The sequence below is a fragment of the Mesoplodon densirostris genome, chromosome 15, assembly GCF_025265405.1.
Source record: "Mesoplodon densirostris isolate mMesDen1 chromosome 15, mMesDen1 primary haplotype, whole genome shotgun sequence".
Taxonomy (NCBI): domain Eukaryota; kingdom Metazoa; phylum Chordata; class Mammalia; order Artiodactyla; family Ziphiidae; genus Mesoplodon; species Mesoplodon densirostris.
The window spans coordinates 62,950,584-62,976,339 of record NC_082675.1 but is presented as its reverse complement, the minus strand read 5'-3'; the positions used below and the strand labels follow the sequence as shown (position 1 = coordinate 62,976,339).

At 39.2% G+C, this 25,756-nt stretch overlaps 1 protein-coding gene across 1 annotated transcript in view; it reads left to right on the top strand.

Annotated features, from left to right (window-relative positions):
* Nucleotides 1-25,756, top strand: part of EPG5 (ectopic P-granules 5 autophagy tethering factor) — a 126,635-nt gene that overhangs the window by 66,596 nt on the left and 34,283 nt on the right. The window contains exons 25-31 of the mRNA XM_060118603.1: nt 685-829; nt 3,392-3,563; nt 4,902-5,064; nt 13,074-13,216; nt 14,406-14,562; nt 23,758-23,952; nt 24,981-25,194. Of these exons, the coding sequence (XP_059974586.1) occupies nt 685-829; nt 3,392-3,563; nt 4,902-5,064; nt 13,074-13,216; nt 14,406-14,562; nt 23,758-23,952; nt 24,981-25,194 (1,189 nt within the window). The remainder of the gene's footprint in view (nt 1-684; nt 830-3,391; nt 3,564-4,901; nt 5,065-13,073; nt 13,217-14,405; nt 14,563-23,757; nt 23,953-24,980; nt 25,195-25,756) is intronic.

The window sequence follows — 25,756 nt, the reverse complement described above, 5'->3', positions numbered from 1 at the left end:
AAATCTATAGGTCTCCCCTTATCCTTTTTTTTTTTTAAATTGCAATTTATTTGTTGAAGAAACTGGGTAGTTTGTCCATAGAGCTTCTCCACAGTTTGGATTTTGCTGATTATATCTTTGTGGTGTAGTTTAATATGTTTTTCTGTCCCCTGTATTTCCTGTAAGTTGGTATTGGGACCTAGGGCTTGATATAATCCAGATCCAATTATTTTCGATATATTTATTTTTTATCTCTTTAAAATTTGTTTTTTTTTTTACCTATGTCTTATATTAGTTCAGTAGTATATGTATGTAATATATAAATATACATTTAGTGAGGCTATTGTAATAATTTTTTCCAGTCATGGTACACAATCAAAAAGTTTTGAGATTCCTAAGGGTGTTAGACATTTTATTTTTTAATTTATTTATTTGGCTGCACCACGCAGCTTGCAGGATCTTAGTTCCCTGACCAGGGATTGAACCCGGGCCCTAGACAGTTCAAGTGCCAAGTCCTAACCACTGTACCGCCAGGGAATTCCCTAGAGTGCCCATTTTAAATGTGATTTATCCTAATGCTTGGAGAACTTGGAGTGGACCACCTCATGTTGAAACTTATGGGTTCACTTTAAAGTTAAGTATACAGTTTTATATGTGAATATGTGATTCATCTCTGAAAGTTAAAGTCCTGTGGTTCCATTTTAGGACCTGTGGATAGAGTATTTGAACATGGAGCGCATACATTATGAATTTCAGGAAACCGTTAGTCTGTGGATGCAGGCCAAGCTTGAGTCCCATTCTACACCCTGCAGTTCGTCAGTGCCGCTGGACTTCACTGATCCTTTGTTGGGTGAGTTGTGTGAGTGAGCATCAGACCCTTTGAATGAATGGGTGAGTGAATGAATGAGTGAATGAATGGTGGGTGAGTGAGTGAATCAGAGCCATTGAGGGTTAAGGTTCACAAAGTGTACCCCTCAGTGAGAACTGCTTTTTTAGGAGTTCATTGTTAACTTGTTAACCACTTGGGGTTAGGTTATGCTTTGAATGAGAGAAATTCCAAAAACAGTGAGGACTTAAATAAGATAGGGATTTTTTTTCCGTGTAAAAGAAGTCTGGAGGCAGGCAGTTCAGAGCAGTAGCTTTATGGCCTGAAAGCCTTCAAGGACCCGTACCCCTCCTATCTTGCTGTCTCACTGTGTTCACATCTGACATCCACTTATGGTTCAACGTGGCTGCTTAAGCTTAAGCTGTCTCATTTGCATTCCATTCAGTGGGTAGGGAAGTCTCCCTCTTTCAAGGACTCTTTCAAGAAGCTGCTCATAGACTTTCCAGTTACATGTCATTGGCCCACACTGAGGCATGACTCTTGCCATGGAGTTTCCCACTGTCTGGATGTTGCTAATTATACCTTTGTGGTATAGTTTAATATGTTTTTCTGTCCCCTGTATTTCTTGTAGATTGGGAAAGTGATTAGGTAGTTTGTGGTTCATTTTCTCCATGATGCTTTAAAAAGATATTTTAATTGACTTAAAACATGTAAAGTAGAAGCTAGAATTTAATTATTTGGGGTTTGCATTGAGCAGATAAGGAACCTGAAGTGTATGGTGGTTAGGTAACTTTCTGAAGTCACAAAGCTGGGGCTTTGAAAAGCGGGCTTCAGAGACCCTGCTCTTCACCACTTGTCTTGTTTCTGGCGATCAGTACAGGTTGCAGTTCTAAATAAAATTACAGCCTAAATTTTTAAATAATTAGTTTCAGGTTTTTCTCAGATGAGAGCAGGTTAGATGATGATTATATCAAACAATGGAACTTGTGATTGTGATTGTAGGAAAAATATCAGCAGCTCTTCATAGGTTACTGTATACTTACGACACCAACTTCTTTTTCTTAAATTTGTTGGCTTCGTAACTTTTTGTCAGTTGTGGTCCAGAGTTGTGATTATAGTTAAATATGCTCTGAATTAAGTTTTTTTTTCTGTCTTTTGTTTTGTATTTAAAGTACCACCCTTGATTTTTCTTTCGTAATAAGTTATATTGGGTTAGAAAAAGACCCTCCCCACCTCCCCCACCCCCATTTTCCTTTAGAGCCATGACCTAATATTGCTTGAAAGAAACTTGAACATAGTCAGGAGTCTTACCCCATGGTGAATATCCAGCTTTGTTACAGTCTGTGCGTAGAGTGGTAGTTCTAGTGGAAAAACCCCAGCTATAAGGGACGGTCCTGGACTTGACCTGTTTGGAATGTTAAATTCCATCTGTTTGGATTACAAACAATACAAGTTTTCGTATGCCAAGTAAAGTCATGGCTATTAAGTTTTCTTTAATTTTTCTTAACAAGAATAGAAAATTGAATGCTATATCTGGAATGAAATCGGAAATTCAGAGTAGTCCCTTAAGTACTTTGTTGACTTACTGACTTGCAATTCCCTTGACCTCTCCCGACCTCTGTTATCTTACATGGCAGCATTTTTCTTCATGTTCTTCAGTCCCTATGAGCTGTGTGGTATGTGGATAGTGTAATGAAAAGAAAGGAAGGGAAGATAGGAATTTATTGGACACCTACTGTGTATCCAGCTGTGTACTAAGTGTAGAAATATAAACATTTAAGTTGGATTGAGCAGTATGAGATCATGTGAAATCTAGTGCAAAGTTGCATGGTACAGATTTACTGTTTTTTACCTTTATTTTTCTTATATGGTACGTGATTTCTTATTTGGACTCGTAAATCAGTTTTTGAGTGAATGAACAAATGAATGAATGAATGACTATGACTACATAAGTATAAGTTCTGTAGGAGTTCATGCCCATGTCTTCATTCATTTTAACTCTGCTACTCTTTACCCTCCTGTTCAAACCTTGGCCTAATGTAGGACTTTTCACTCAGCTTCATTCCATAATGCCCATTCCTCTTTCTCCTATTCCTGTGAAGTTTATTTGGCTGATTGCATTAAACTCTTAACTGGGCTACCCGCCCCATTTCCCCAGTCCACTGTCCAGATGATAGCTACCATCTTTCTAAAGCTTGCTTAGAGTTATTCACTAGATCCCTTTTACACTAGTATCAAGTCCAAACACCTTAGCGTGTCATGCAAAGCTGTCTAGGGTGATAATTTAAGATTGTGAGCAGTAGGTCTTTAACTGTCATCGAGGCTTTTTGAGGATAGGAATTCTATTTAATCATATCGCATGCTCCTGAGCTCTCAGCTCCTGGTAGAGTATTCTTAGGCTAGTGGGTGATCCCTCAAAACTTGCAAGGAACAACAGATAATTTTATTCATTTAGGCCTCTGATGATTTAAACAACTATTCTTCAGATCTCTAACATTCTTTGTGAAGGTAACAGATTAGTTTTGTAGTACATTATGACCTAGTAGTAGCCATTATTCAGTAAATATGACTTAATTTTTTTTTCAGCTAAAGAAAGGGTTTTAAGTAACCTGCGGAAACATGAGGACCCCCAACCTCCCCTTGTTCTGCAGCCAATGAGGCCTCCTGTGCCAGTTTTTTCCTCAGCCTCGATCCTGAGTCAGAAGGACACCATCCAGCTGGTACGCACAGATCTGAACCTGCTGCGGCAGCAGGCCAGGTAAGACCACAAGCCCTCCAGGATCATGCTTCTGTGCTTGCTGCTTTGACGGCCTGATGAGTAGCATCTAGAAGAGCTTCTTCATTAGCCTTCTCACCACCAGGGTAATTTGACCAGACTGGCTCAGCTGGTTACCTTAGTTAACCAAGTTGTGACAAGTCTTTTAATTTCGTGTGGAAATTATGTGGCGCTTTCATGAAGTCTATAAATTGTAGTTTCTTGTGGCATTTCCGAGTGTCAGCAGTGCCAGCTAAATTTTTTTCTTACGCTTTTCCTGAGGAAATCTTCTGATACTGGAAAGATGGTGTTAAAAGGGAACGAAATGAGATTTACTCGCTCTTCACTGCTTTGCTCTCTAACTCTCCATATTCTTTTAAAAATTGACACAGATACTTGATCGAAGTGTGGGAAAGTCATTTGAGTATTTTGAGTTCACGGTGGATACAGAATGATCATATATATAAGGTTTTTTTTTTTTTTTGCCGTACGCGGGCCTCTCCCTGTTGTGGCCTCTCCCGCTGCGGAGCACAGGCTCCGGACGCGCAGGCTCAGCGGCCACGGCTCACGGGCCCAGCCGCTCCGCGGCATGTGGGATCCTCCCAGACCGGGGCACGAACCCGTATCCCCTGCATCGGCAGGCGGACTCTCAACCACTGCGCCACCAGGGAGGCCCTATATAAGGTTTTGATTGTAGCTTGTGATCCTGTGAGGAGGAGTGCGTGTAGAGTCTGTTTTATTTATCAAGTGAAAGAGTTTATCTTTGCAAAGCCCAAGCCCATGGGAATCAATCTCTTATTGGCCCTTTATCCCTTGGTTGTCTTTGGTTTAGTCAGGTATCGTATGTGTGTTGTTTGCACATGCAACACACAGGCTGCCTGCACATCACTGTAATAATCAATACAGTGTTGACACCCATGTAAACAACTAGCTTTTCATGTCTTCCACATAGTTTGAGTTGCTAATATCTAAGAAGTCACTGGTACTTACAAATAAGGTATGCCTTTAGGATGATTAAATCAGGATGGAATTCTCATTTGCTCTTCTGCATTTAAGGGTTCATTTAAAAAAACATTGTTGATATAACACAGATTCTAAATGGAGCTTTGTTTCTGGCTAAAAAGTTGTCTTACTTTTCCTTCCTTTTTTAACTCTCTGACTGCCAGGGAGAGGGTTTGGGTAAGTCTTGGCACACACACCTTTGGTTTTTTGTTACTATGGAATTCTTGTGCCTTATCGTTCTCTAATGCAGGCTGGGGGTGACTGGAAGCCTTTATCACTTATCATAAAATATTTCGTAAGACTTTTTTTTTTTTGTAACCTACCGATGATGGTTTTCAGAACTGCAGCTCTTCGGGAAGCTCAGCAGGTTGTGCTGGACAGTGAGCTGTTGGACACAATGCCCAAGCAGTATGTTAATCGAGAAGAACAGACCACGCTGCATTTGGAGTGTAGAGGCAGTAGTGGCAAGAAGTGCCAAGGAGCCGGAGTTGTAACAGTTCAGGTAAGATTAAGTCTCTTCATAATTCAGAGAGTTTCATTTGAGTCCCTAATATTGGCATATCATTGAGAAAGACTGAAAGAAGTATTTAGTACGTCATCCGTGTCCCAAAACATTTAATAGTTCTGGGGAGAGTGAAGATACATACAAAGCTAATCACTTATTTCCGTAAGTGCTGATGAGTCTTATAAGACAGATAGTCAGATAGAAATGAAAAGAAAAGGGGAATAATTGAGATGATTCTTGGAGAGAGGGGCTCAAACTAGTGTTAAAGATTTTGGTGATGATAGCTTGGATTCAGTTAGAAGGAATGTGGGAATGGGGTCACCATGACTTCATCTAGGGGCCAGTGGCTCAATCGATCTGTTTCAGTTGTTTTTTTTCGGAGGCGGGTGATTCATGTTGGAAAGGTTGGAACTCACATTGGAAAAGATCATCACGTGGGGGTTCTGGCTGAATGCTGCGGGTGGTGTGGAGCCACTGAAGACAAAGGTGGGAGGCACGTGTGAAAAGCAGATCAGTTGGGTGGAGCTTGCCAACAGGCCAAAGTTGGGTCTGTGACATCATAAGGACTTCAGAATGGAAGGTTAGCCTTAGCCAGTATGTCATAGCACTCACTTTATGCCAGGTAGAGTCTAAACACTTTACAGAACTTGTTTTATTCTCACCACAATACTATAAGGTGGGTATCTTTATTGTCTGTATTTTCCAGATGAAGAAATAGAGGCATAGAGAGCTTAAGTTACATATCCAAGGTGACGCTGCCAGTGAGTGGCAAAACCAGGAAGGCCCTCCAGCTGCAGAGTGCATGCTCCTTAGTCACTGCACGGTACTCTTTCCGCAAGTGAATTCAGTATTCCGTGAGCTGGGAAAGAAATGATTGGAGACAGGCGCTACCTGCTCCTTGACTACACTTGCACAAAAATAGCTTCTCTTTTTTTGTTAGCTTTTACAAATTGGGGTATTTATTTTACTGACTCTTGGTTGTCTTTCAAAAATTTCCCTTCTTTTTGTGCCAGTCCATATTTTAACAGTTCTAATGTATTTTTCATCAGTCTCTTCTAGGAGACTGTTTTCTTAAAATGTCTTCTTTGAAATAATTTTTTATACTCATATTTTTTATTACCTTCAAAATTCATTTCTAATTTTTTTCAACATAGTTGTATGCGTCTGTTAAGAAATTTGGCCTGGAATGTGAGATTCCTAAATACTGAGATAATATCTTTGGCCAGGTACCTTATGAAGTTAATTTTCTTTTGGTGTGTTTTTATTCCCCCAAGACTAAGGTAGAGGTATTTAAGAAGGATCACTTGCTAAAACAATAAAACAGGAAGAAAAGTTTGCCAGCTGAGGGTGGAGTTTGAGTTGATGGGGAAAAGGCTGAAAATGTATCCAGTTATAATAAAAAAGGGACATTTTGATACCAATCTGTGTTTTTACAAATATGGTATTTTTCCATATTTTGAAATTACATATCTTTGTCAGGCTGTTAATTCTATATAGAGAAGGGAATTCTCCTAAAATGCATTTTTTTAAGTGACTACTGAGATAAGTACAAAGAAATGTCTTTCCAATTCTGGCTAATAGCTTACTGTTTGAAGACTTGTAAATATTTGCTGTCCCAGCCAAACAACAGGTCTGATTGCTTGACCTCCTATTAAATTGCAGGGTCTTGCGGTGGAAAATACCACTAGGCAGACCTGGGAGCTTTAACTCTAAGCCTACCAGTGACCTGTTTTTTTTTCCTTTTCAGAAAAAGGGATCATAGTCTTGATTTATCTGAACCCTTGAATTCAAATTTCTTTTATAACCTTTAGTTCGTTAATTCTGAAATAAAAAGGTACACCTTTTCAAAAATACCTTCAAAATAATTTTGATTATTATTTTGAGGAGGGAGATCAGAAAGATGATCTATGATAGGGATTAAAATGAATATGCCTTAGATTTTGCTTTTACAGACAACACAAAAAATACTTTTCAAAAGAAAAATTGGTAGATGCTAAGATTACTTGAAGAAAGAAGTAAAAAAACCAGAAAGGACACACAGCAAAAAAAGAGGAGATTTTATAGAAGCTTAAAGAATTTGAAAAATAGCTGTGTTTTGTGGCCATAACCTCATTAGAAATATCCAAGTTTTCTTAAAGCACATTTTAATTTTCTGCTGGCCTTACTTATTGCCCAGTACCCTGACTTTCAGTTTACGAAGTCCCGTCATTTGGAAAATCAAGAAGCTTGGGAACTCCCGCTGATGGCTCCTAGAAGTATCAGTATCAATAGTACTACTCCAGCCATTATTTTGCCTGATGATGCAGATGTGCCAGGGGAATTAAAAATGTAAAGACAGCAAGCAACTTTCATAGTCTGAGACTTAAATAGGATTTCTTTGGAAAATTATACAGTAATTGCTAATTCCAGATGTCCTGGGCAGTATTTACTGGTTGATACTTCTAGGAACTGAAGATAAAATATTTTTTTGCTACTCATTAATGGCTAAGAGCAAAGTGGAGGAAAGGTAAAACTCTAGCTGCCATGAAGCTTGGGCTTATCTAAGCAAGTCAGTAAGGTTTGCTCTGATTTTTTTTTTTTTTTTTTTTGTGGTACGCGGGCCTCTCACTGTTGTGGCCTCTCCCGTTGCGGAGCACAGGCTCCGGACGTGCAGGCTCAGCGGCCATGGCTCATGGGCCCAGCCGCTCCGCGGCATGTGGGATCCTCCCAGACCAGGGCACGAACTCGTGTCCCCTGCATCAGCAGGCAGACTCTCAACCACTGCGCCACCAGGGAAGCCCCTGCTCTGATTTTTTGTTAAAGATTGTACTTGAGTCTAATGCTGTCCATTACACAAATGGATGACTTTAGTTTGTAGGAAGAGAGGTGTTTGTCAGGGGTAGGGAAGGTGAGTTCTGAGTGTTCATGGCTCATCAAGAAACTGTCACTGGGAGACAGTATTCCTGAAGAAGGTAGATTGTGTTATTCTTACAATGTAAAACTGTAGCCCCTCTATATACAGGTGTCCAGTGCCCACCTCATGGTTGTGATTAGTAGTGTTGATCCTGTTTGACATCATTCTATCATCTGGTGATACTGAACATCATGAGGCCTCTTCTGGATTCCTCAGGTCTCCAGCCACTTCTCAACTTCCTCCAGGTTTCCTCAACGCTTGGATTGCTGGTTGTGCTTGGTTCTACTCCTGATTCCCTTCTTCACTGTGATACCAGCTGCTTTTGCCTTTTGTCTGTGCTAGAGTTCATAATCTGGGGTTTGTGAAGGGTCTTTAGTGGGCCAGAGAAGACCCTGAAAGTGTATAGAAATGTTTTTTTCCTGAAGAGTTCATAGATTCAGTCGATCCTCAACAGTCCATGACCCCCGAAGGGTCAGTCCACATGTTGATGACTCCTGTTCTGTTTGTCTAGTCCAGAATTCTCTCTTGAGTTCCAGGTCTAGACTTCTTCTTGCTTACTTAACATTCTATGAATGTCCCATAGATACCTCAAACTCCGTAGGCCCTAAACTAATCTCATCTTTACCTGTCAAACCTGTTTTTTCTGTAATTCCACTTACCTGGGCTCCCAAGATGGAGACCGAGGCATCAATATCCACATCCTCTCCTCCCCGCCATACTTCCTATCTAGTTGTTTTCCATGTCATACTGGTTCTGCCTTTGAAATGGCTTTAAATGTCTGCCTTTTTCTGTTTGTATTGCCATTGCCCTATGGTTGGCCCACATCACTTCTCCCCTGAACGAATACAGCAGCCTTCCTGTCTCTATCTAGTTCATTTTCCACCATTCATCTTTTTAAACACAAATCTGATCACATTTCCGGGCTAAAAACCCACGTTGGTTCTCTAGTATCTAAAAGGAGTATGTCTCTTAGGACCCTCCATAATCTGTTCTTAATCTTTTTCTAGCAACATCATTTACCCTCTCTCCCACTCCCCAAACCTTCTATTTTCTAGCAATTTAGACCTTTTCTGTTCTGCAAACATGACATGCCTTTGTTCTTAGCATATGCTGTTATTTGTTCTCCCCCACTCATTTCTGAGCTTCTGCTCATCCCTTCATTCCTTGGTTCAGGCAGCATCTTTTCTTGAGGTCTTTCTTGACTCCTCTAATCAAACTGAGATATATTCCCTCCTCTTATCGCAGCTTGAGCATAAATGCTGTTGTAGTTACCTGCTATTTTTCCTACCAGACTGTAACCTCTTTGGGATTAGAGCTCCTGTCCTTATTCATCTGTATTACCAGTACCACCTAGAATGGCTCTTGGCACATGATAGGTACCCTTTAACACCCCCGAATCAGTCAGGGAGAGCCACAAGCACACCACCTGTTAGACTGCATTACAGCTTGTTTCATGTTATGATTACTTCTGTAGGCTTTAACAGATTTTGAGTTACCTGAGGGCCAGGATCTTGTCTCTTTCCTGTTTATGTTGTCAGTGCTTCACACAGTCAGTGTCACAGAATGGATGTGTTTGAAGGAATGAACGATGGATACATACTCTTCATAATAATCTCCCTGAAGATATTATCTGGCTGTGGAAGACATGGAAGTTGGAACTTTTTCCTACTAGAAATTGGCAGTATTTTTGATCCTGCTTACCTTTGGCCAATTTAATGCTTAGTTGGCCAGTTTAATGCTTTCCATACAAAATCCTGACTTAAATACCACACACTGCTCCACTTACCTTTTTACTCTAATACAAGTGTCTCCTGGGCATTCGATCTTGGAAAGTGGAGCGGCTGGTCATACTTCAGTGCACTACTTTATTTCTCAGCCCTGTTCAGAGTATTTCTTATCCCTTGCTTGGGCACTCTCACATTCCAGGTAATCTGCTAGGGGCTTTGCTTACGTTTTTCACTTAGCTTCACAGAATGAGGAAGAGAAAGCAGGTTCAGAGAGACTCAGAGACTTGTCATCCTCACACAGCTAGTAAGTGGCTCAGTTGGAATTCAAGCCCGCATCTATTTAAATTCAAGAGTTGTGCTTTTCCATTCAGTATTGGGAAATGGCCAGGCCATTTGCTTTGGCTCTTTCAGCTCTGATTTTTGAAAACTAGCTGATCATGATGGTCAAATCTCATTTGAATTAACATGTGTACCCCTTTCTTTCTGAGTTAGTGTGGTAGGAGTGCTTCTTTTTCAGTGATTAGAGAATTCCTGGATTGGATGAATTTTTTAAATCAACTTCATGGAAAATAATTTTATATTTCAAGTGTGAATTTTAAGTTCTAAAATTAAAACATGTTAAGCGTATTTTAAATATAAATTTCAATGGCTCTTTTGTAAAGATTTCAAATTATATCATGAAAATATCTTATTGCTTAGTAGAATTTTTCTGTGAGGGAAAGCCCTGGAAATTTCCAGCCATCTGCAAATGTTTGAACTATGTATAACTTGTTTGGGGTATACAAAAGCCAAAGATATTTTCTGGGAAGTGAGACGTGCCTCTTCTGTGGTCGCCTCTCCTAACAGAAGCCTCTAATAATTTGGTGATATTCCCTGAGGATATGGGGTGATTTATAATAGGGTTCCTTTTGTTGTTCTTTGGTATTGTGGGGCATGTTTGCTGGACCCAGGACTGATTTATTATCATGTGAAAAATTGCTCATTCCTAGAAATGAAAGATGGAAAAGACCCCCTGAGGGCCTCACATTATTTTAACAACTTGCTGAAGCACATGCTTTGTGCAACTTTTGTATTTTTTTGTCTACTTATAGTGACTCAAGGGGACGGGCTTCCAGCATGCTGCTTTGTTCTATTGTCTACAGCTTCTTGTAATTATGAGCCGGTAGTCATTCAATCTCTCTCACCTCCCCTCTAGTAAGAAAAGAAAACTTTTAACAGTGGTAGGAACAATGAACAAAAATAAGTAGACTAGGAAATTATGATAATTTTGGGTTTTTTTGTGAGAAAGTTTAAACTTTCCTAAACTAGTTGATTTTCTTTTATTCTTCAGCATCAGTAGTTTCTACAACATGGGGTGGCAGTTTTAAAGTTCAAGTTACAAAGTGATTTTAGTCTTGTCTCTCTGCGTTTCCCAGTCAAATGAGCCTCTCTTTTAATTACCCATTGTCTTTCCACTTCCCTTCATTCTTACTGTCTTCCTTCCTCCTCTCAGGTTCTTTCTTTTCCTCTCTTTGATGCTTTCTCTCCAGGTCAGCCAAGGGCTGTGACTCAAAGACCCAGTTTAACTGTACTTGGTGACATATTGGGCACTGCACGTACTCCTGATCACATTTTGGGCTATTAAACATTGGCCTGTTATTTGAAAGATTTGAAATAAAATATTTGAATTGATTCATTATGTGGTTTAATGGAAGTAATTTACTTTTTTTAATCTTTTGTTTCTCCAGTAGTAAAAATTGAAGTAATTGTTGTTAACATTATATGCTCTTGGATATTCACTTTTATGCCTTTTTTAAAAATTAAACAATACTTTATTGCTAAAAAATGCTAAGCATCTTTTATGCCTTTTGATTCATAGTCACAGCTTATTTTTTCTGTAAAACAAGAAGTTTTATAAAGATTTTTAACACAACATTGGTGAGTTTTGTGGAAGAAACTTATTATCATGATCATAAAAGTAGGGGCTCAACATGCCATCTATCAGAGTTGTGCTGCACTGGGCTGCTGTGTAAAGCAAAACAAGCAAGACCATTGCCCTTCAGGAGCTTTTGATCTGGAATTTATGAAAATAACTCTGGCAGGGATATAAGGAATTCATTTGAGCAAGTTTGTGAATTAAGTAATTACATTATTTATAAACAAAGGATACCTGTAATCACTGCAGTGGTGGCTGAGGCCTGGGTTTGGGCAGGTGCATATAAAGGAAAATGTAGACTCTACTGCTCACCCAAGTGATTGGGGAAGACTATGTGAAGAGAAGTAGGATTTAAAATTCCTGCTTTCTAAATGTTCTGGTCTCTTCAGCATTTCCTGCCATGCCTGCAAGATAAGTCCAAATTCCCTAACCTGCATTAAAGGTACCTCTAAGACAGGTCCCTCTGCTCCCCAGTCTGATTACACTGCCCTCTTCAGCCCTGACCCCCTAGTGGGTTGAGCTCCTCTTGGCTGTCCCTCTGTCCTGTCCCCCACAACTGCCACACTGTGTTGCAACCTGGGCCTAGGATGTTCTCTGTATCTGTCCACAGGCAAAAAAGGACATTAAAAATGTACATACAAAGCAGTTATCATATAGGTCACCATCAATTAATTAGAGAAAGGGATATTAACAACCCCCTCAAATAGGAAAGACATAATCTTAAATAAAGTATAGTTTTAAAAAAATTAAAATAAATTTAGTTTTTTTTTTTAAAGCTCAATAAATTCTTCTTATGTTTCACATCTTTACTGAGAACCAATAAAAATTTTATCAAAGACCAGCTTTTAGGAACCACTGAATTAGTCAATTGCGCTTTCCTAGGCACGCAACTGATTTGGGCACTTCTTGTATTTTATCTTATTTTTGGTGTTTCTTTTATAAGTATATATCTTTTCTTCCTTTCAAAATGGCAGTTGTTTTATTAACAGATTTGTGTCATCCTCTTTTTATGTTTGGTGCAGATGAAACGTGCAGCCGCAGTGTCTTGAGTCAAATTATATGTGCTTCTGGATTGGGAGAACAGAGAGGAGTTATGGTTATGGGGAGGGATGGCCAACAGAGGGCGGCTTGATGTGCTTCAAGAGAAGCTCCAGTGGTGGAAGACCCTGAGTTTATTTTTGATCAGAATTGGAGCATTGAAGCATGAGTGACGTAGAACATAGCCTACAAAAGGATCTGAACCAGCAATGAACTAATTCAAGTTTGATTCTTCATGAAAAGCCTGAGATTCTCGTATAGGTTTTTGACGTTTTTTTCCCCATCCTTCTCAGGTTCAGCTGAGAGTTTTGAGTTACAATATTAGTTGTAATAATATTCTCTTTATCGAATACCCAGGACATTTAAAATAAAATATCTGCTCTAGAAAGCTGTAGGGGCAAATATGTCTGTTGACCACTTTAATTTTTGTTAGTTTGAAGGGTTGCATAAGAATGGAGCAATAAGCCAACAGCTTCATGTTTTGCGAAAAGAAGTGAAGCAGTTGCAAGCAGAAGCTGCTAAACCACCATCACTTAATATTGTGGAAGCCGCTGTGCATGCTGAAAACTTGATTACGTAAGTTTTGAGGGCATTATAATTTAAAATACTATTTGTTATTACTGACAGTAATCATACATGCTGCTATACCCACCAGTCACCCACTAATTAGTACAGGAATCAGCAGTCTTTGGGCCAAATCTGACCTGCCATCTATTTTTATAAGTAAAGTTTTATTATGACATAGCCATGCCCATTTATTTACTTAATGTGAATGGCTTTTATGCTACAATGGCAGAATTGAGTGTAGTGACAATTTATAGCCCATAAAGCATAAAATATTTATTATCTGGCCCTTTGTAGAATAATTTTGCTGACCCTTGAATTAGGAGGTGATACATTGCATTAGAATTCAATCACGGAGAGATTTAGTGCTTAAGTTTTATATTAAAGTCACATTTACCCAGGAAGTCATCATTGTCCATTCAGATTATGGAGCAAAGTAGGCAGTGGAATTGCTAAGGGGAACTAGGGCTCTCAGGTGTAGTTGCCAACCTGCATTTGACCATTGTGTTTTCTCTTAGAGCTCTCCTTTTTCTTCCCAAAGCCACCAAGACATTACCTGGGAAAGGGGAGGTTGACTCTGCCTTTTACTGCAGAGGTGACTGCACGTTTTAGTACCAGCAGCTAATCCCCCAGTAGATTAGGATGGTGGTGTGGACAGGGGAATGGAGACCTTTTGTGGGTTGGATTGGGGGTGGGGGTCTGGGAAGGAGGAGGAGATAAGGTGAACAAGAGATTGATGTTTCTTTTACTAGGAAAGAAACTCAAAACAGAGTAAGAATTAGAAGAGATATCTTTTATTCTAGGATCTTATTCTATACAAAAATCTTTTTCTTCAACCTAAGTCAGTATTTTGGATTTTAAAATTTAGGGAAATAGAGGTTCTTGTGTTTAAAAATATGTATTTATATTATAATACATGACATTGAGTAATAAATTATGAATTACATACAATTATGAAAACATTTAATGTTAATAAAGGCTGAATTTTTTCCCCCTAGGAGGACATACAATCACTTCTGTGTATTGAAAAGTTGTTGGGTCAAGTTAGAAGCTGTCCCCTGAAATATTTCTAAAGTGACATTCATTTGGGGCTCTGAGGACTCTTAAGAATATTGCCTGAGAAATGTAGAATATCAGGGAAACACTGTGGGTCTGGATTCTCTTACTGTAGACCAATAGCCTTACCTACATTTTCCCACAGGGCCTTAGTGAATGCCTACCAGTCACACCCCACCCCTGGAGTTCAGAAGGTTGGCATCAGCCTCTTCTTTACTGTTGTGGATTACGTCAGCGATGAGACCCAGCGTCATCCTCCCACAAGGCAGTTCTTTACTTCATGCATTGAGATCTTGGGACAGGTAAGGTTATCCTGTGTTTTTAGCCTTATTTACATATGATGAGTCCCTACAGTGTCCTCATTAGATATAGGCACGGTTGACTCCACACTAATATTATAGGTTCAGAGTCTTACCTAAGTCAGAAGCCCCTTTGAATTGTTGACCTCTCAAGATGTCGTTAGAATTGTTGGTATGGAATTCTGCTTTTCATACAAGAGATATTAAATTATTAATATATGTAAGTCTCTGGGGAGACATCAGATTCTATCTTATGCTGTTTCTGGTAACAGTGGTATTACCAAAGCTCTTTATTGTTTATAAAATTCTTTTTGATTCATTATTTTATTTCACCCTCGCAGTAACTCTGTGTGATTGATAGCATTCCCATCTTAAAGATGAGAAAACTGGTCTCTAAAAGATTAAGTGACTTGCCTAAGGAATACAGCTGGTGAGTGCTGGAGCTGAGAGTGACCCCAGGTCTTCTGACCCAACATTCCGTGCTTGCTCCACCTGTCCATTGCTGCCTCCCAGTTGCTAGTCACCATTTATTTACTTATTTGGCCTACTGTTAAATATATGGATATTTAACAAAGGCAAGGGCATTGTATCCATGCAGATTTATGAAATGTGTCATAAAAGCAAGAAATGCCACTTGCTGGAAAACATATAAATACTAATTAATCATGTACTCTCACCCAAATTCAATTAAATAAGTACCTATTTATTTGGATACTTATAGGGAGGTGATACTGAGCAGATATTAAAAGAGATGTTTTAGAATAGATTTTTGCCTGATTATAAAATTGTTGAATGCTTATTGTAAGCAATACAGACAGCATAAAAAGTATAAAGAGGGGGCGGAGTCAAGATGGTGTTCTAGGAGGATGCGGAATTTGCGTCTCCTCACAACTAGGGCACCTACCAGGCACCAGAGGGGGACCATGGACACCTAAGGGGATGGGAGGAACCCCCAGTGACTGGGTAGGACGTGGGACATGGGGGGAGTGCAGGGGGAGGAGAAGTGGAGGTGGGATGGGAGTGGTGTCCCTGAGGGGCGGCTGGGGGAGGGGAAAGGGGGGAATTGGGGAATGATTGGGAGGGCAGAGAATCAAAAGGGAGCGCAGCCAGGTTTCCCCTGCCCACTTAGGACCCCAGGAACCTGCTGAGATCCCGGGCCTGATCTTCTGCTCACCTAGGCCCCCTCCAGCCACGCGAGTCCTGAGGGAGTGGGAGGGAGGGAAGGGGGAGCAAAAGTAAAGGCCAGAGCTCCGGGACCGGCACCCCTGAGGGGTGGCTGGGGGAGGGGAAGAGTTCCTACACCCAGAGGGACCCACCCACAGTTAGGGGTACAGCAGCGACGGGGGAGACCCTGGGGGAGATGGTGGGGAAGGGGCATGAAGGAACGGAAGGGAACGGGACCAGTGCTTTCCCTGTCCACTTAGGCACTGGGAAGCCTGTTGGGCTCCCGGGCCTAATCCTCTGCCCTCGGAGCCTCCCTCCTGCTGTGCAGAGCCCAAGCCCCGCCCCTACAGCCCCACCCAGGACCCCACCTCTGCACTCGGAGAAACCCTCCAATGCTCTCGGTCTAAACCCCACCCACACACCCTCACCCAGGGCCCTACCTACAAACTCCAGAACTCCACACTCCACAGGCCCTCCTTTCCAGGTGCTGACTCTCCCCTTCTGCGCCGGTCCTGAGCAGAGGCCCCGCCCCACGCTCAAACGTCACCTCCCACCTGCCTAGGTCACGCCCCACCCTAAACCCCACCCCTGCCTAAATTCCACCCTGCCTAAACTCTGCCCCCATAGCCAAGACTTTATTTATTTATTTCCTCTTTTAGATTGGGGTTCTGTTTTACCTTGTTGATTCATTGTTGTTGATTCTTTTATATTCTTATTTTTCCTAATAAATCTTTCATTTTTCTATTTTTCTTTTATTCTTTGTTCTTTGTTATTGTTCTCTCCTTTGGCTTGTTTCCCCCTTCCCCCCCACCACCCCCTGCCCTTTTTTTGTTTTTTTTAGTTTTTTTTCTTCTTTCTTCTGTTGTGGTTTTATTTTACCTTGTTGCAGTTGTTTCAGTTATAGTTTTATTTTTCCTAATGTAATTTTTGTCTTTCTAATTCTGTTTTGGTTTTATTCCTTGATATTGTACTGCTCCTTTTTTTCTTTTTTCTTTTTTACTGCTCCACAAAGCTTGTGGGATCTTGGTTCCCAGGCTGGAGGTCAGGCCCGAGCTCCTGTCGTGGGAGCTCCAAGTCCAAACCACTGGACTAAAAGAGAACCTGAGACCTCAGGGAATATCAATCGGGGTGAGGCCTCGCGGAGGTCCTCATCTCAGCACCAAGACCCAGCTCTATCCAACTGCCTGCAAACTCCACTACTGGACATCTCAGGCCAAACAACCAATAAGACAGGAATACAGCACCACCCATCAAAAAAAAAAAAAAAAAAGAAACAACAAATAAATATGTTACAGACGAAGGAGCAGAGTAAAAACCTACAACAACAAATAAATGAAGATGAAATAGGTAACCTACCTGAAAAAGAATTCAGAGTAATGATAGTAAAAGTGATCCAAAATTTTGGAAACAGAATGGAGAAAATACAAGAAACATTTAAAAAGGACCTAGAAGAACTAAAGAGCAAACAATCAATGATGAACAACACAATTACTGAAGTTAAAAATACTCTAGAAGGAATCAATAACAGAATAACTGAGGCAGAAGAACAGATAAGTGAGCTGGAAGATAAAATGGTGGAAATAACTGCCAGGGAACAGAATAAAGAAAAAAGAATGAAAAAAGTTGAGGACGGTCTCAGAGACCTCTGGGACAACATCAAACACACCAACATTCGAATTATAGGGGTCCCAGAAGAGGAAGAGAAAAAGAGAGGGTCTGAGAAAATATTTGAAGAGATTATAGTTGAAAATTTCCCTAACATGGGAAAGAAAATAGTCAATGAAGTCCAGGAAGCGCAGAGGGTACCATACAGGATAAACCCAAAGAGAAACACGCCAAGACACATATTAATCAAACTATCAAAAATTAAATACAAAGAAAAAATATTAAAAGCATCAAGGGAAAAGCAACAAATAACATACAAGGGAAGGGAATAACAAGCAGTAACATAACAAACAAAGGAATCCCCATAAGGTTAACAGCAGATCTTTCAACAGAAACTCAGCAAGCCAGAAGTGAGTGGCAGGACATATTTAAAGTGAGGAAAGGGAAAAACCTACAACCAAGATTACTCTACCCAGCAAGGATCTCATTCAGATTCGATGGAGAAATTAAAACCTTTACAGATAAGCAAAAGCTAAGAGACTTCAGCACCACCAAACCAGCATTACAACAAATGCTAAAGGAACTTCTCTAGGCAAGAAACACAAGAGAAAGAAAAGACCTACAAAAACAAACCCAAAACAATTAAGAAAATGGTAATAGGAACATACATATCGCTAATTACCTTAAATGTAAGTGGATTAAATGCTCCAACCAAAAGACATAGACTGTATGAATGGATACAAAAGCAAGACCTGTACATATGCTGTCTACAGGAGACCCACTTCAGACCTAGGGACACATACAGACTGAAAGTGAGGGGATGGAAAAAGATATTCCATGCAAATGGAAATCAAAAGAAAGCTGAGTAGCAATTCTCATATCAGACAAAATAGACTTTAAAATAAAGACTATTACAAGAGACAAAGAAGGACATTACATAATGATCAAGGGATCAATCCAAGAAGAAGATATAACAATTGTAAATATTTATGCACCCAACATAGGAGCACCTCAATACATAAGGCAAATGCTAACAGCCATAAAAGGGGAAGTCGACAGTAACACAATCATAGTAGGGGACTTTAACACCCTACTTTCAGCAATGGACAGATAATCCAAAATGAAAACAAATAAGGAAACACAAGCTTGAAATGACACATTAAAGAAGATGGACTTAATTGATATTTATAGGACATTCCCTCCAAAAACAACAGAATACACTTTCTTCTCAAGTGCTCATGGAACGTACTCCAGGATAGACCATATCTTGGGTCACAAATGAAGCCTTGGTAAATTTAATAAAATTGGAATCGTATCAGGTATCTTTTCTGACCACAACGCTATGAGACTAGATATCAATTACAGGAAGAAAACTGTAAAAAATACAAACACAGGGAGGCTAAACAATATGCTACTAAATAACCAAGCGATCACTGAAGAAATCAAAGAGGAAATCAAAAATTACCTAGAGACAAATGACAATGAAAACATGATGACCTAAAACCAATGGGATGCAGCAAAAGCAGTTCTAAGAGGGAAGTTTATAGCAATACAGTCCTACCTCAAGACACAAGAAAAATCTCAAACAACCTAACCTTACACCTAAAGCAATCAGAGAAAGAAGAACCAAAAAACCCCGAAGTTAGCAGAAGGAAAGAAATCATAAAGATCAGATCAGAAATAAATGAAATACAAATAAAGGAAACAATAGCAAAGATCAATAAAACTAAAAGCTGGTTCTTTCAGAAGATAAACAAAATTGATAAACCATTAGCCAGACTCATCAAGAAAAAAAGGGAGAAGACTCAAATCAACAGAATTAGAAATGAAAAAGTAGAAGTAACAACTGACACTGCAGAAATACAAAGGATCATGAGAGATTACTACAAGCCAGTATCTGCCAATAAAATGGACAGCCTGGAAGAAATGGACAAATTCTTAGAAAAGCACAACCTTCTGAGACTGAACCAGGAAGAAATAGAAAACATAAACAGACCAATCACAAGCACTGAAATTACACTCTGATTAAAAATCTTCCAACTAACAAAAGCCCAGGACCAGATGGCTTCACAGACAAATTCTATCAAACATTTAGAGAAGATCTAACACCTATCCTTCTCAAACTCTTCCAAAATATAGCAGAAGGAGGAACACTCCCAAACTCATTCTATGAGGCCACCATCACCCTGATACCAAAACCAGACAAAGATGTCACAAAAAAAGAAAACTACAGGCTAATATCTCTGAACATAGGTGTAGAAATCCTCAACAAAATACTAGCAAACAGAATCCAACAGCACATTAAAAGGATCATACACCATGATCAAGTGGGGTTTATCCCAGTAATGCAAGGATTCTTCAATATATGCAAATCAATCAATGTGATACACCATATTAACAAATTGAAGGATAAAAACCATATAATCTCAATAGATGCAGAAAAAGCTTTTGACAAAATTCAACACCCATTTATGGTAAAAACTCTTCAGAAAGTAGGCATAGAGGGAACATACCTCAACATAATAAAGACCATATAGGACAAACCCACAGCCAACATTGTTCTTTTTTTTTGCGGTATGCGGGCCACTCACTGCTGCGGCCTCTCCCACTGCAGAGCACAGGCTCCGGATGCCCAGGCTCAGTGGCCATGGCTCATGGGCCCAGCCACTCTGCAGCATGTGGGATCCTCCCAGAGCGGGGCACGAACCCACGTCCCCTGCATCGGCAGGCCGTCTCTCAACCACTGTGCCACCAGGGAAGCCCCAACATCGTTGTTAATGGTGAAAAACTGAAACCATTTCCTTTAAGATCAAGAACAAGACAAGGTTGCCCACTCTCACCACTATTTCAACATAGTTTGGGAAGTGTTAGCCACAGCAATCAGAGAAGAAAAAGAAATAAAAGGAATCCAAATCAGAAAAGAAGAAGTAAAGGTGTCACTGTTTGCAGATGACATGATACTATACATAGAGAATCCTAAAGATGCTACCAGAAAACTACTAGAGCTAATCAATGAATTTGTAGAGTAGCAGGATACAAAATTAATGCACAGAAATCCCTTTGATTCCTATACACTGATGATGAAAAATCTGAAAGAAATTATGGAAACACTCCCATTTACCATTGCAACAAAAAGAATAAAATACCTAGGAATAAACCTAGCTAAGGAGATGAAAGACCTTTATGCAGAGAACTCTAAGACACTGATGAAAGAAATTAAAGATGATATAAACAGAGGGAGAGATATACTATGTTCTTGAATTAGAAGAATCAACATTGTGAAAATGACTGTACTACCCAAAGCAATCTGTAGATTCAGTGCAATCCCTATCAAACTACCAATGGCATTTTTCACTGAACTAGAACAAAAACTTTCACAATTTGTATGGAAACACAAAAGACTCCGAATAGCCAAAACAATCTTGAGAAAGAAAAATGGAGCTGGAGGAATCAGGCTCCCTGACTTCAGACTATACTACAAAGCTACACTAATCAAGACAGTATGGTACTGGCACAAAAACAGAAATATAGATCAGTGGAACAGGATAGAAAGCCCAGAGATAAACCCACACACATATGGTCACCTTATCTTTGATAAAGGAGGCAAGAGTATACAATGGAGGAAAGACAGCCTCTTCAATAAGTGGTGTTGGGAAAACAGGGCAGCTACATGTAAAAGAATGAAATTTGAACACTTCCTAACACCATACACAAAAATAAACTCAAAATGGATTGAAGACCTAAATGTAAGGCCAGATACTATAAAACTCTTAGAGTAAAACATATGTAAGACACTCTATGACATAAATCTCAGCAAGATCCTTTTTGACCCCCCTCCTAGAGAAATGGAAATAAAAACAAAAATGAACAAATGGGACCTAATGAACTTTAAAAGCTTTTACGCAGCAAAGGAAACCATAAAAACGAAAACACAACCCTCAGAATGGGAGAAAATATTTGCAAATGAAGCAACTGACAAAGGATTAATCTCCAAAATATACATGCAGCTCAATATCAAAAAAACAACCCACCCAATCCAAAAATGGGCAGAAGACCTAAATAGACATTTCTCCAAAGAAGATATACAGATTTCCAACAAACACATGAAAAGATGCTCAACATCATTAATCATCAGAGAAATGCAACTCAAAACTACAATGAGGTATCACCTCACACCAGTTAGAATGGCCATCATCAAAAAATCTACAAACAGTAAATGCTGGAGAGGGTGTGGAGAAAAGGGAACCCTCTTGTACTGTTGGTGGGAATGTAAACTGATACAGCCACTATGGAGAACAGTATGGAGGTTCCTTAAAAAACTAAAAATAGAACTATCATATGACCCAGCAATTCCACTACTGGGCATATATCCTGAGAAAACCATAATTCAAAAAGAGTCATGTACCACAATGTTCATCGCAGCACTTTTTACAGTATCCAGCACATGGAAGCAACCTAAGTGTCCATTGACAGATGAATGGATAAAGAAGCTGTGGCACATATATACAGTGGAATATTACTCAGCCATATAAAGAAATGAAATTGAGTCATTTGTAGTGAGGTGGATGGGCCTAGAGTCTGTCATACAGAGTGAAGTAAGTCAGAAAGAGAAAAACGAATACCATATGCTAACACATATAGAATCTAAAAAAAAAATGGTTCTGATGAATCTAAGGGCAGGACAGGAATAAAGACACAGGCATAGAGAATGGACTTGAGGACACGGGGAGGGGGAAGGGTGAGCTGTGACAAAGTGAGAGAGTGGCATGGGCATATATACACTACCAAATGTAAAATAGATAGCTAGTGGGAAGCAGCTGCATAGCACAGGGAGATCAGCTCTGTGCTTTGTGACCACCTAGAGGGGTGGGGTAGGGAAGGTGGGAGGGAGACACAAGAGGGAGGGGACATGAGGGTTTACATATGTATATAGCTGATTCCGTTTGTTATACAGCAGAAACTATCACAACACTGTAAAGCAATTGCACTCCAATAAAGATGATAAAAAAAAAAGTATAAAGAAGAAAAATTTCTCACAATCCTCATCTCCTGGAGATATTGGTTACATAGCTAACATTTCATTAGTTTGTCTTGTGTATCTATGTCTATTAGTTTATGTGTGTATATGTAAAAATACACAGTTAATAACTAGCACATGCTGTTTTATAACCTGCTTTTTTCATTCAAACACATGTTTTAGACATTATTCTTGATAATAAATACAGACCTATATCATGGTATTTAATATATAGTGTTCCATGGTATAGATATATTGTAATGTATTGAGCCAGTGCCCTCTGGATGAATATTTAGGTAGGTTGTTTGTTTTGCTACAGTAAGCCTGAGCTACATATTCTTACATATCTTTGTGAAATTATTGTGCTATTTTTCCTAGGATAATTTCCTAGAAGTATGATTGCTATGTCAAAAGGATTAGCATTTGATGTATATTGTTGTACTCTCCTCCTGGGAAGTTTGTACCTATTTACATTATAATAGCAGGGTTTGAGTTTATTATTCTCCATATTAGAACTAGCATTAGGAATGATCATTCTTTATAAGTCTTGCTAATCTAATAGGGGAAGTGGTACTTTGTGATTATTTTAAGTTGTATTTCTTTAAGTATTTGTTCAGTTGCCTGACTTTTCAAATGATTATTGGCTGTTTAATAATTTTTGTGTGTGATTTTTCTAGTATTGTCCTTTGCACGTTTTCTGCTGGAGAGTTTCTTGTTTTTTGATTGTTTTGAAAGAGCTCCTCGGAGTGCTAACCTGGTATCTGGAATGTGCTATAATTTTTCTACTTTGTCATTTTTCTTTAATTTTTTGATGCTTTTTGCCTTATTGAAGTAAAAATTTTTATATATTCAAATCTATCAGTCTTGTCCTTTATTATTTCTGCCTCTGGTCAAGCTTATCAAAGCTTTCCTGACTTTGAGGTTATTTAAATATTCACTTATATTCTAGTACTTTTAAACATTAGAACCAAGTTACAAGAAGGTGAGGTTATCTTGAGTGTTTATTAGTTGTGAAAATTAGCTTTTTAAAAGTATTAAAAGCACATCTCAATAAAATGTGTAACCTAGACGTTTTTTTTCTTGACGTAATGCAGAATCACTTTGAATACTTAGCAGTCATGGTGGGTACATTGCAAATTTCCAGATTCAGATTATCCTAATATTTTAATCTTTTAAACATTTTCTTTGGTGTGTCCAAATGAAATGAATGGATTATCCAGAATTTTTAATATCACTTACATTGGAAGTGACAGGTTTATCGATGTTGATTTTACATTTCTTTTGATTGTTTCATATTCTCATTTAGAAAACATTCTATTTGCCTTATGTACTATTCCTTAAAACTTGGGTGCTTAAGTAAAAGTTGGGGAGGGGAGAATTTAGTGACATTTTCCCTTTTTAATTCTTTCAAGGTGTTTATAAGTGGCACTAAATCAGAATGCAGAAAAGTCCTTCAGACCATTCTGAAGAACAGAAGGCTCTGCTCTCTCTTGTCTCCTTTCTTCACTCCCAACGCTACGCCTGCGGAGTTCATACAGCTGTATGAGAAAGTGGTGAAGTTTCTGAGTGAGGACAACAGTGATATGATTTTCATGCTGCTGACCAAGGTGAGCTGTCATTCAGTCCTGATGTTGTCATTGAAATGTAGATACTGCTGTTGTTTCCCAGCTCCACAGAAATGCACGGCCCTCGGAGCTCTGTCTCCAGGTGGACTGGAGACTGACAGGCCGTTTTCACATTTGATATCATCTTCAAATAGCATCCCAGAGCTGCTGCTTCTGGGGGCGCTGATTCTGTTATATAGGACAGTCTTACTCATGTAGTATAAAAAGGACCAGCTCCCAAACTCCCTTTAAAAACTTCATACAGTTTTGAAATATTCATAGTACTAATTTAGTACAGCCTTCTTTTGAATGTATGCCCTAATTGTGTTTGATAATTGAGTTGTAATATGTCAGAGTCTCTCATATTTAGAATAAGCCCAATCAAAGCAAATTGCCTTTGTTTTATTCCTAATAGAATATTAACTCAGACCAAGGCAATGAATTTACTTAACCAGTTGAGAATTTCAGAGCCTTAGCTATTTTGCCTTCAGTTGTACTTCTCTGACATCTATGAGTCATAAAACCTGGACATTTTTTAGGACCTGGAGACTGATCTCAGTTTGTAATGGGGGAGACCATGTTTTATAGTTTGGGATTCTGGAAGGTGATATCAATACTCTGAATTTTCACTAACTGATGCACTCTTTGAAACATGGCCATTAGATGGAGATAGTTCCATAAAGTGGCTGCTTGTTTGTGGCACTATGACCAGTGAAGAAGAACTACGAAGTTCTGATCCTTGTGTTGTAGGGAAAACTTACCAACAAGATTTTTAAATTGCAAAAAAGCATGCAGGGCTGAGAAAACTGCCTCTGCAATCCCAGAGACTGAAGTATAGATAAAGGCATAACGGTACTTGTCAGTTACTGAACTGCCTAGATTCTTTTAAGTATATAAATTTTAGTTTCAATCTTTATAAAAAGCTAAATGCTAGGTAAGCTTTAACTTTCAAACTAAATTTGCACATAATTTGCTCTATTTCAATTAATTTTCTAGTATAAATAAAACTTCTTATTTCCTTTTCTTTTTAGTTCGATCTTAAGCAATGGTTAAACGCCACTAAACCTCCTCTGTCTGATCGTACCAGGCTTCTGGAGTCCATTCATTTGGCACTTACTGCCTGGGGCCTTGAACCAGATGAAGATATTTTGATGCCATTTAATCTTTTCTGTAAGCACTGGACTTACCTTCTTCTCTACCAGTTCCCTGACCAGTACAGTGACATTCTGAGGCTGCTGATGCAAAGTAAGTGCCTTAATTGTGACTGATTAGATCACAGTGAATGTTTAATATGACATTTACCATTCTACAGATGTCATCCAAAAATGTAAAAATAATGCAAGTATGCAGGAGTTTAGAATCACTAATCTTCACCCAGAGTGCTCAATGAACAATGCCCAAAAGGTTGCTGTCTGTAAAAATGGTCAGTTATTGTCCTAAATGTCAGAATGGACCCTAATTGGGCAGGACAGCTCTTAGACATTGGGGTTGGAGTCATGCACCCACCTGTTTACCTTGACTTTGCAGCTGTCCTGAACTGGGGTGGGCCTGCTTACTCTGGTGACTATAGATTTGGGAAGAGGAGGAAGTTGCTCCTTTACAGTATGCTTAATATGCCAGTTGGTTTCTCTATAATTCCAAAATGGTGGATAAATTTAGTCTTTTTCCCCCCTAATTTTTTGACTCTTGTTTTTTGCAAATGAATTTTATCCCTGTATAATGATACGCTGTATTTATATTATCCAAGAGAAAGAGAGCAGCATTAAATTTTCCAAATTCCCACTGTTTCTGTCCCTCTCCTGCAGTT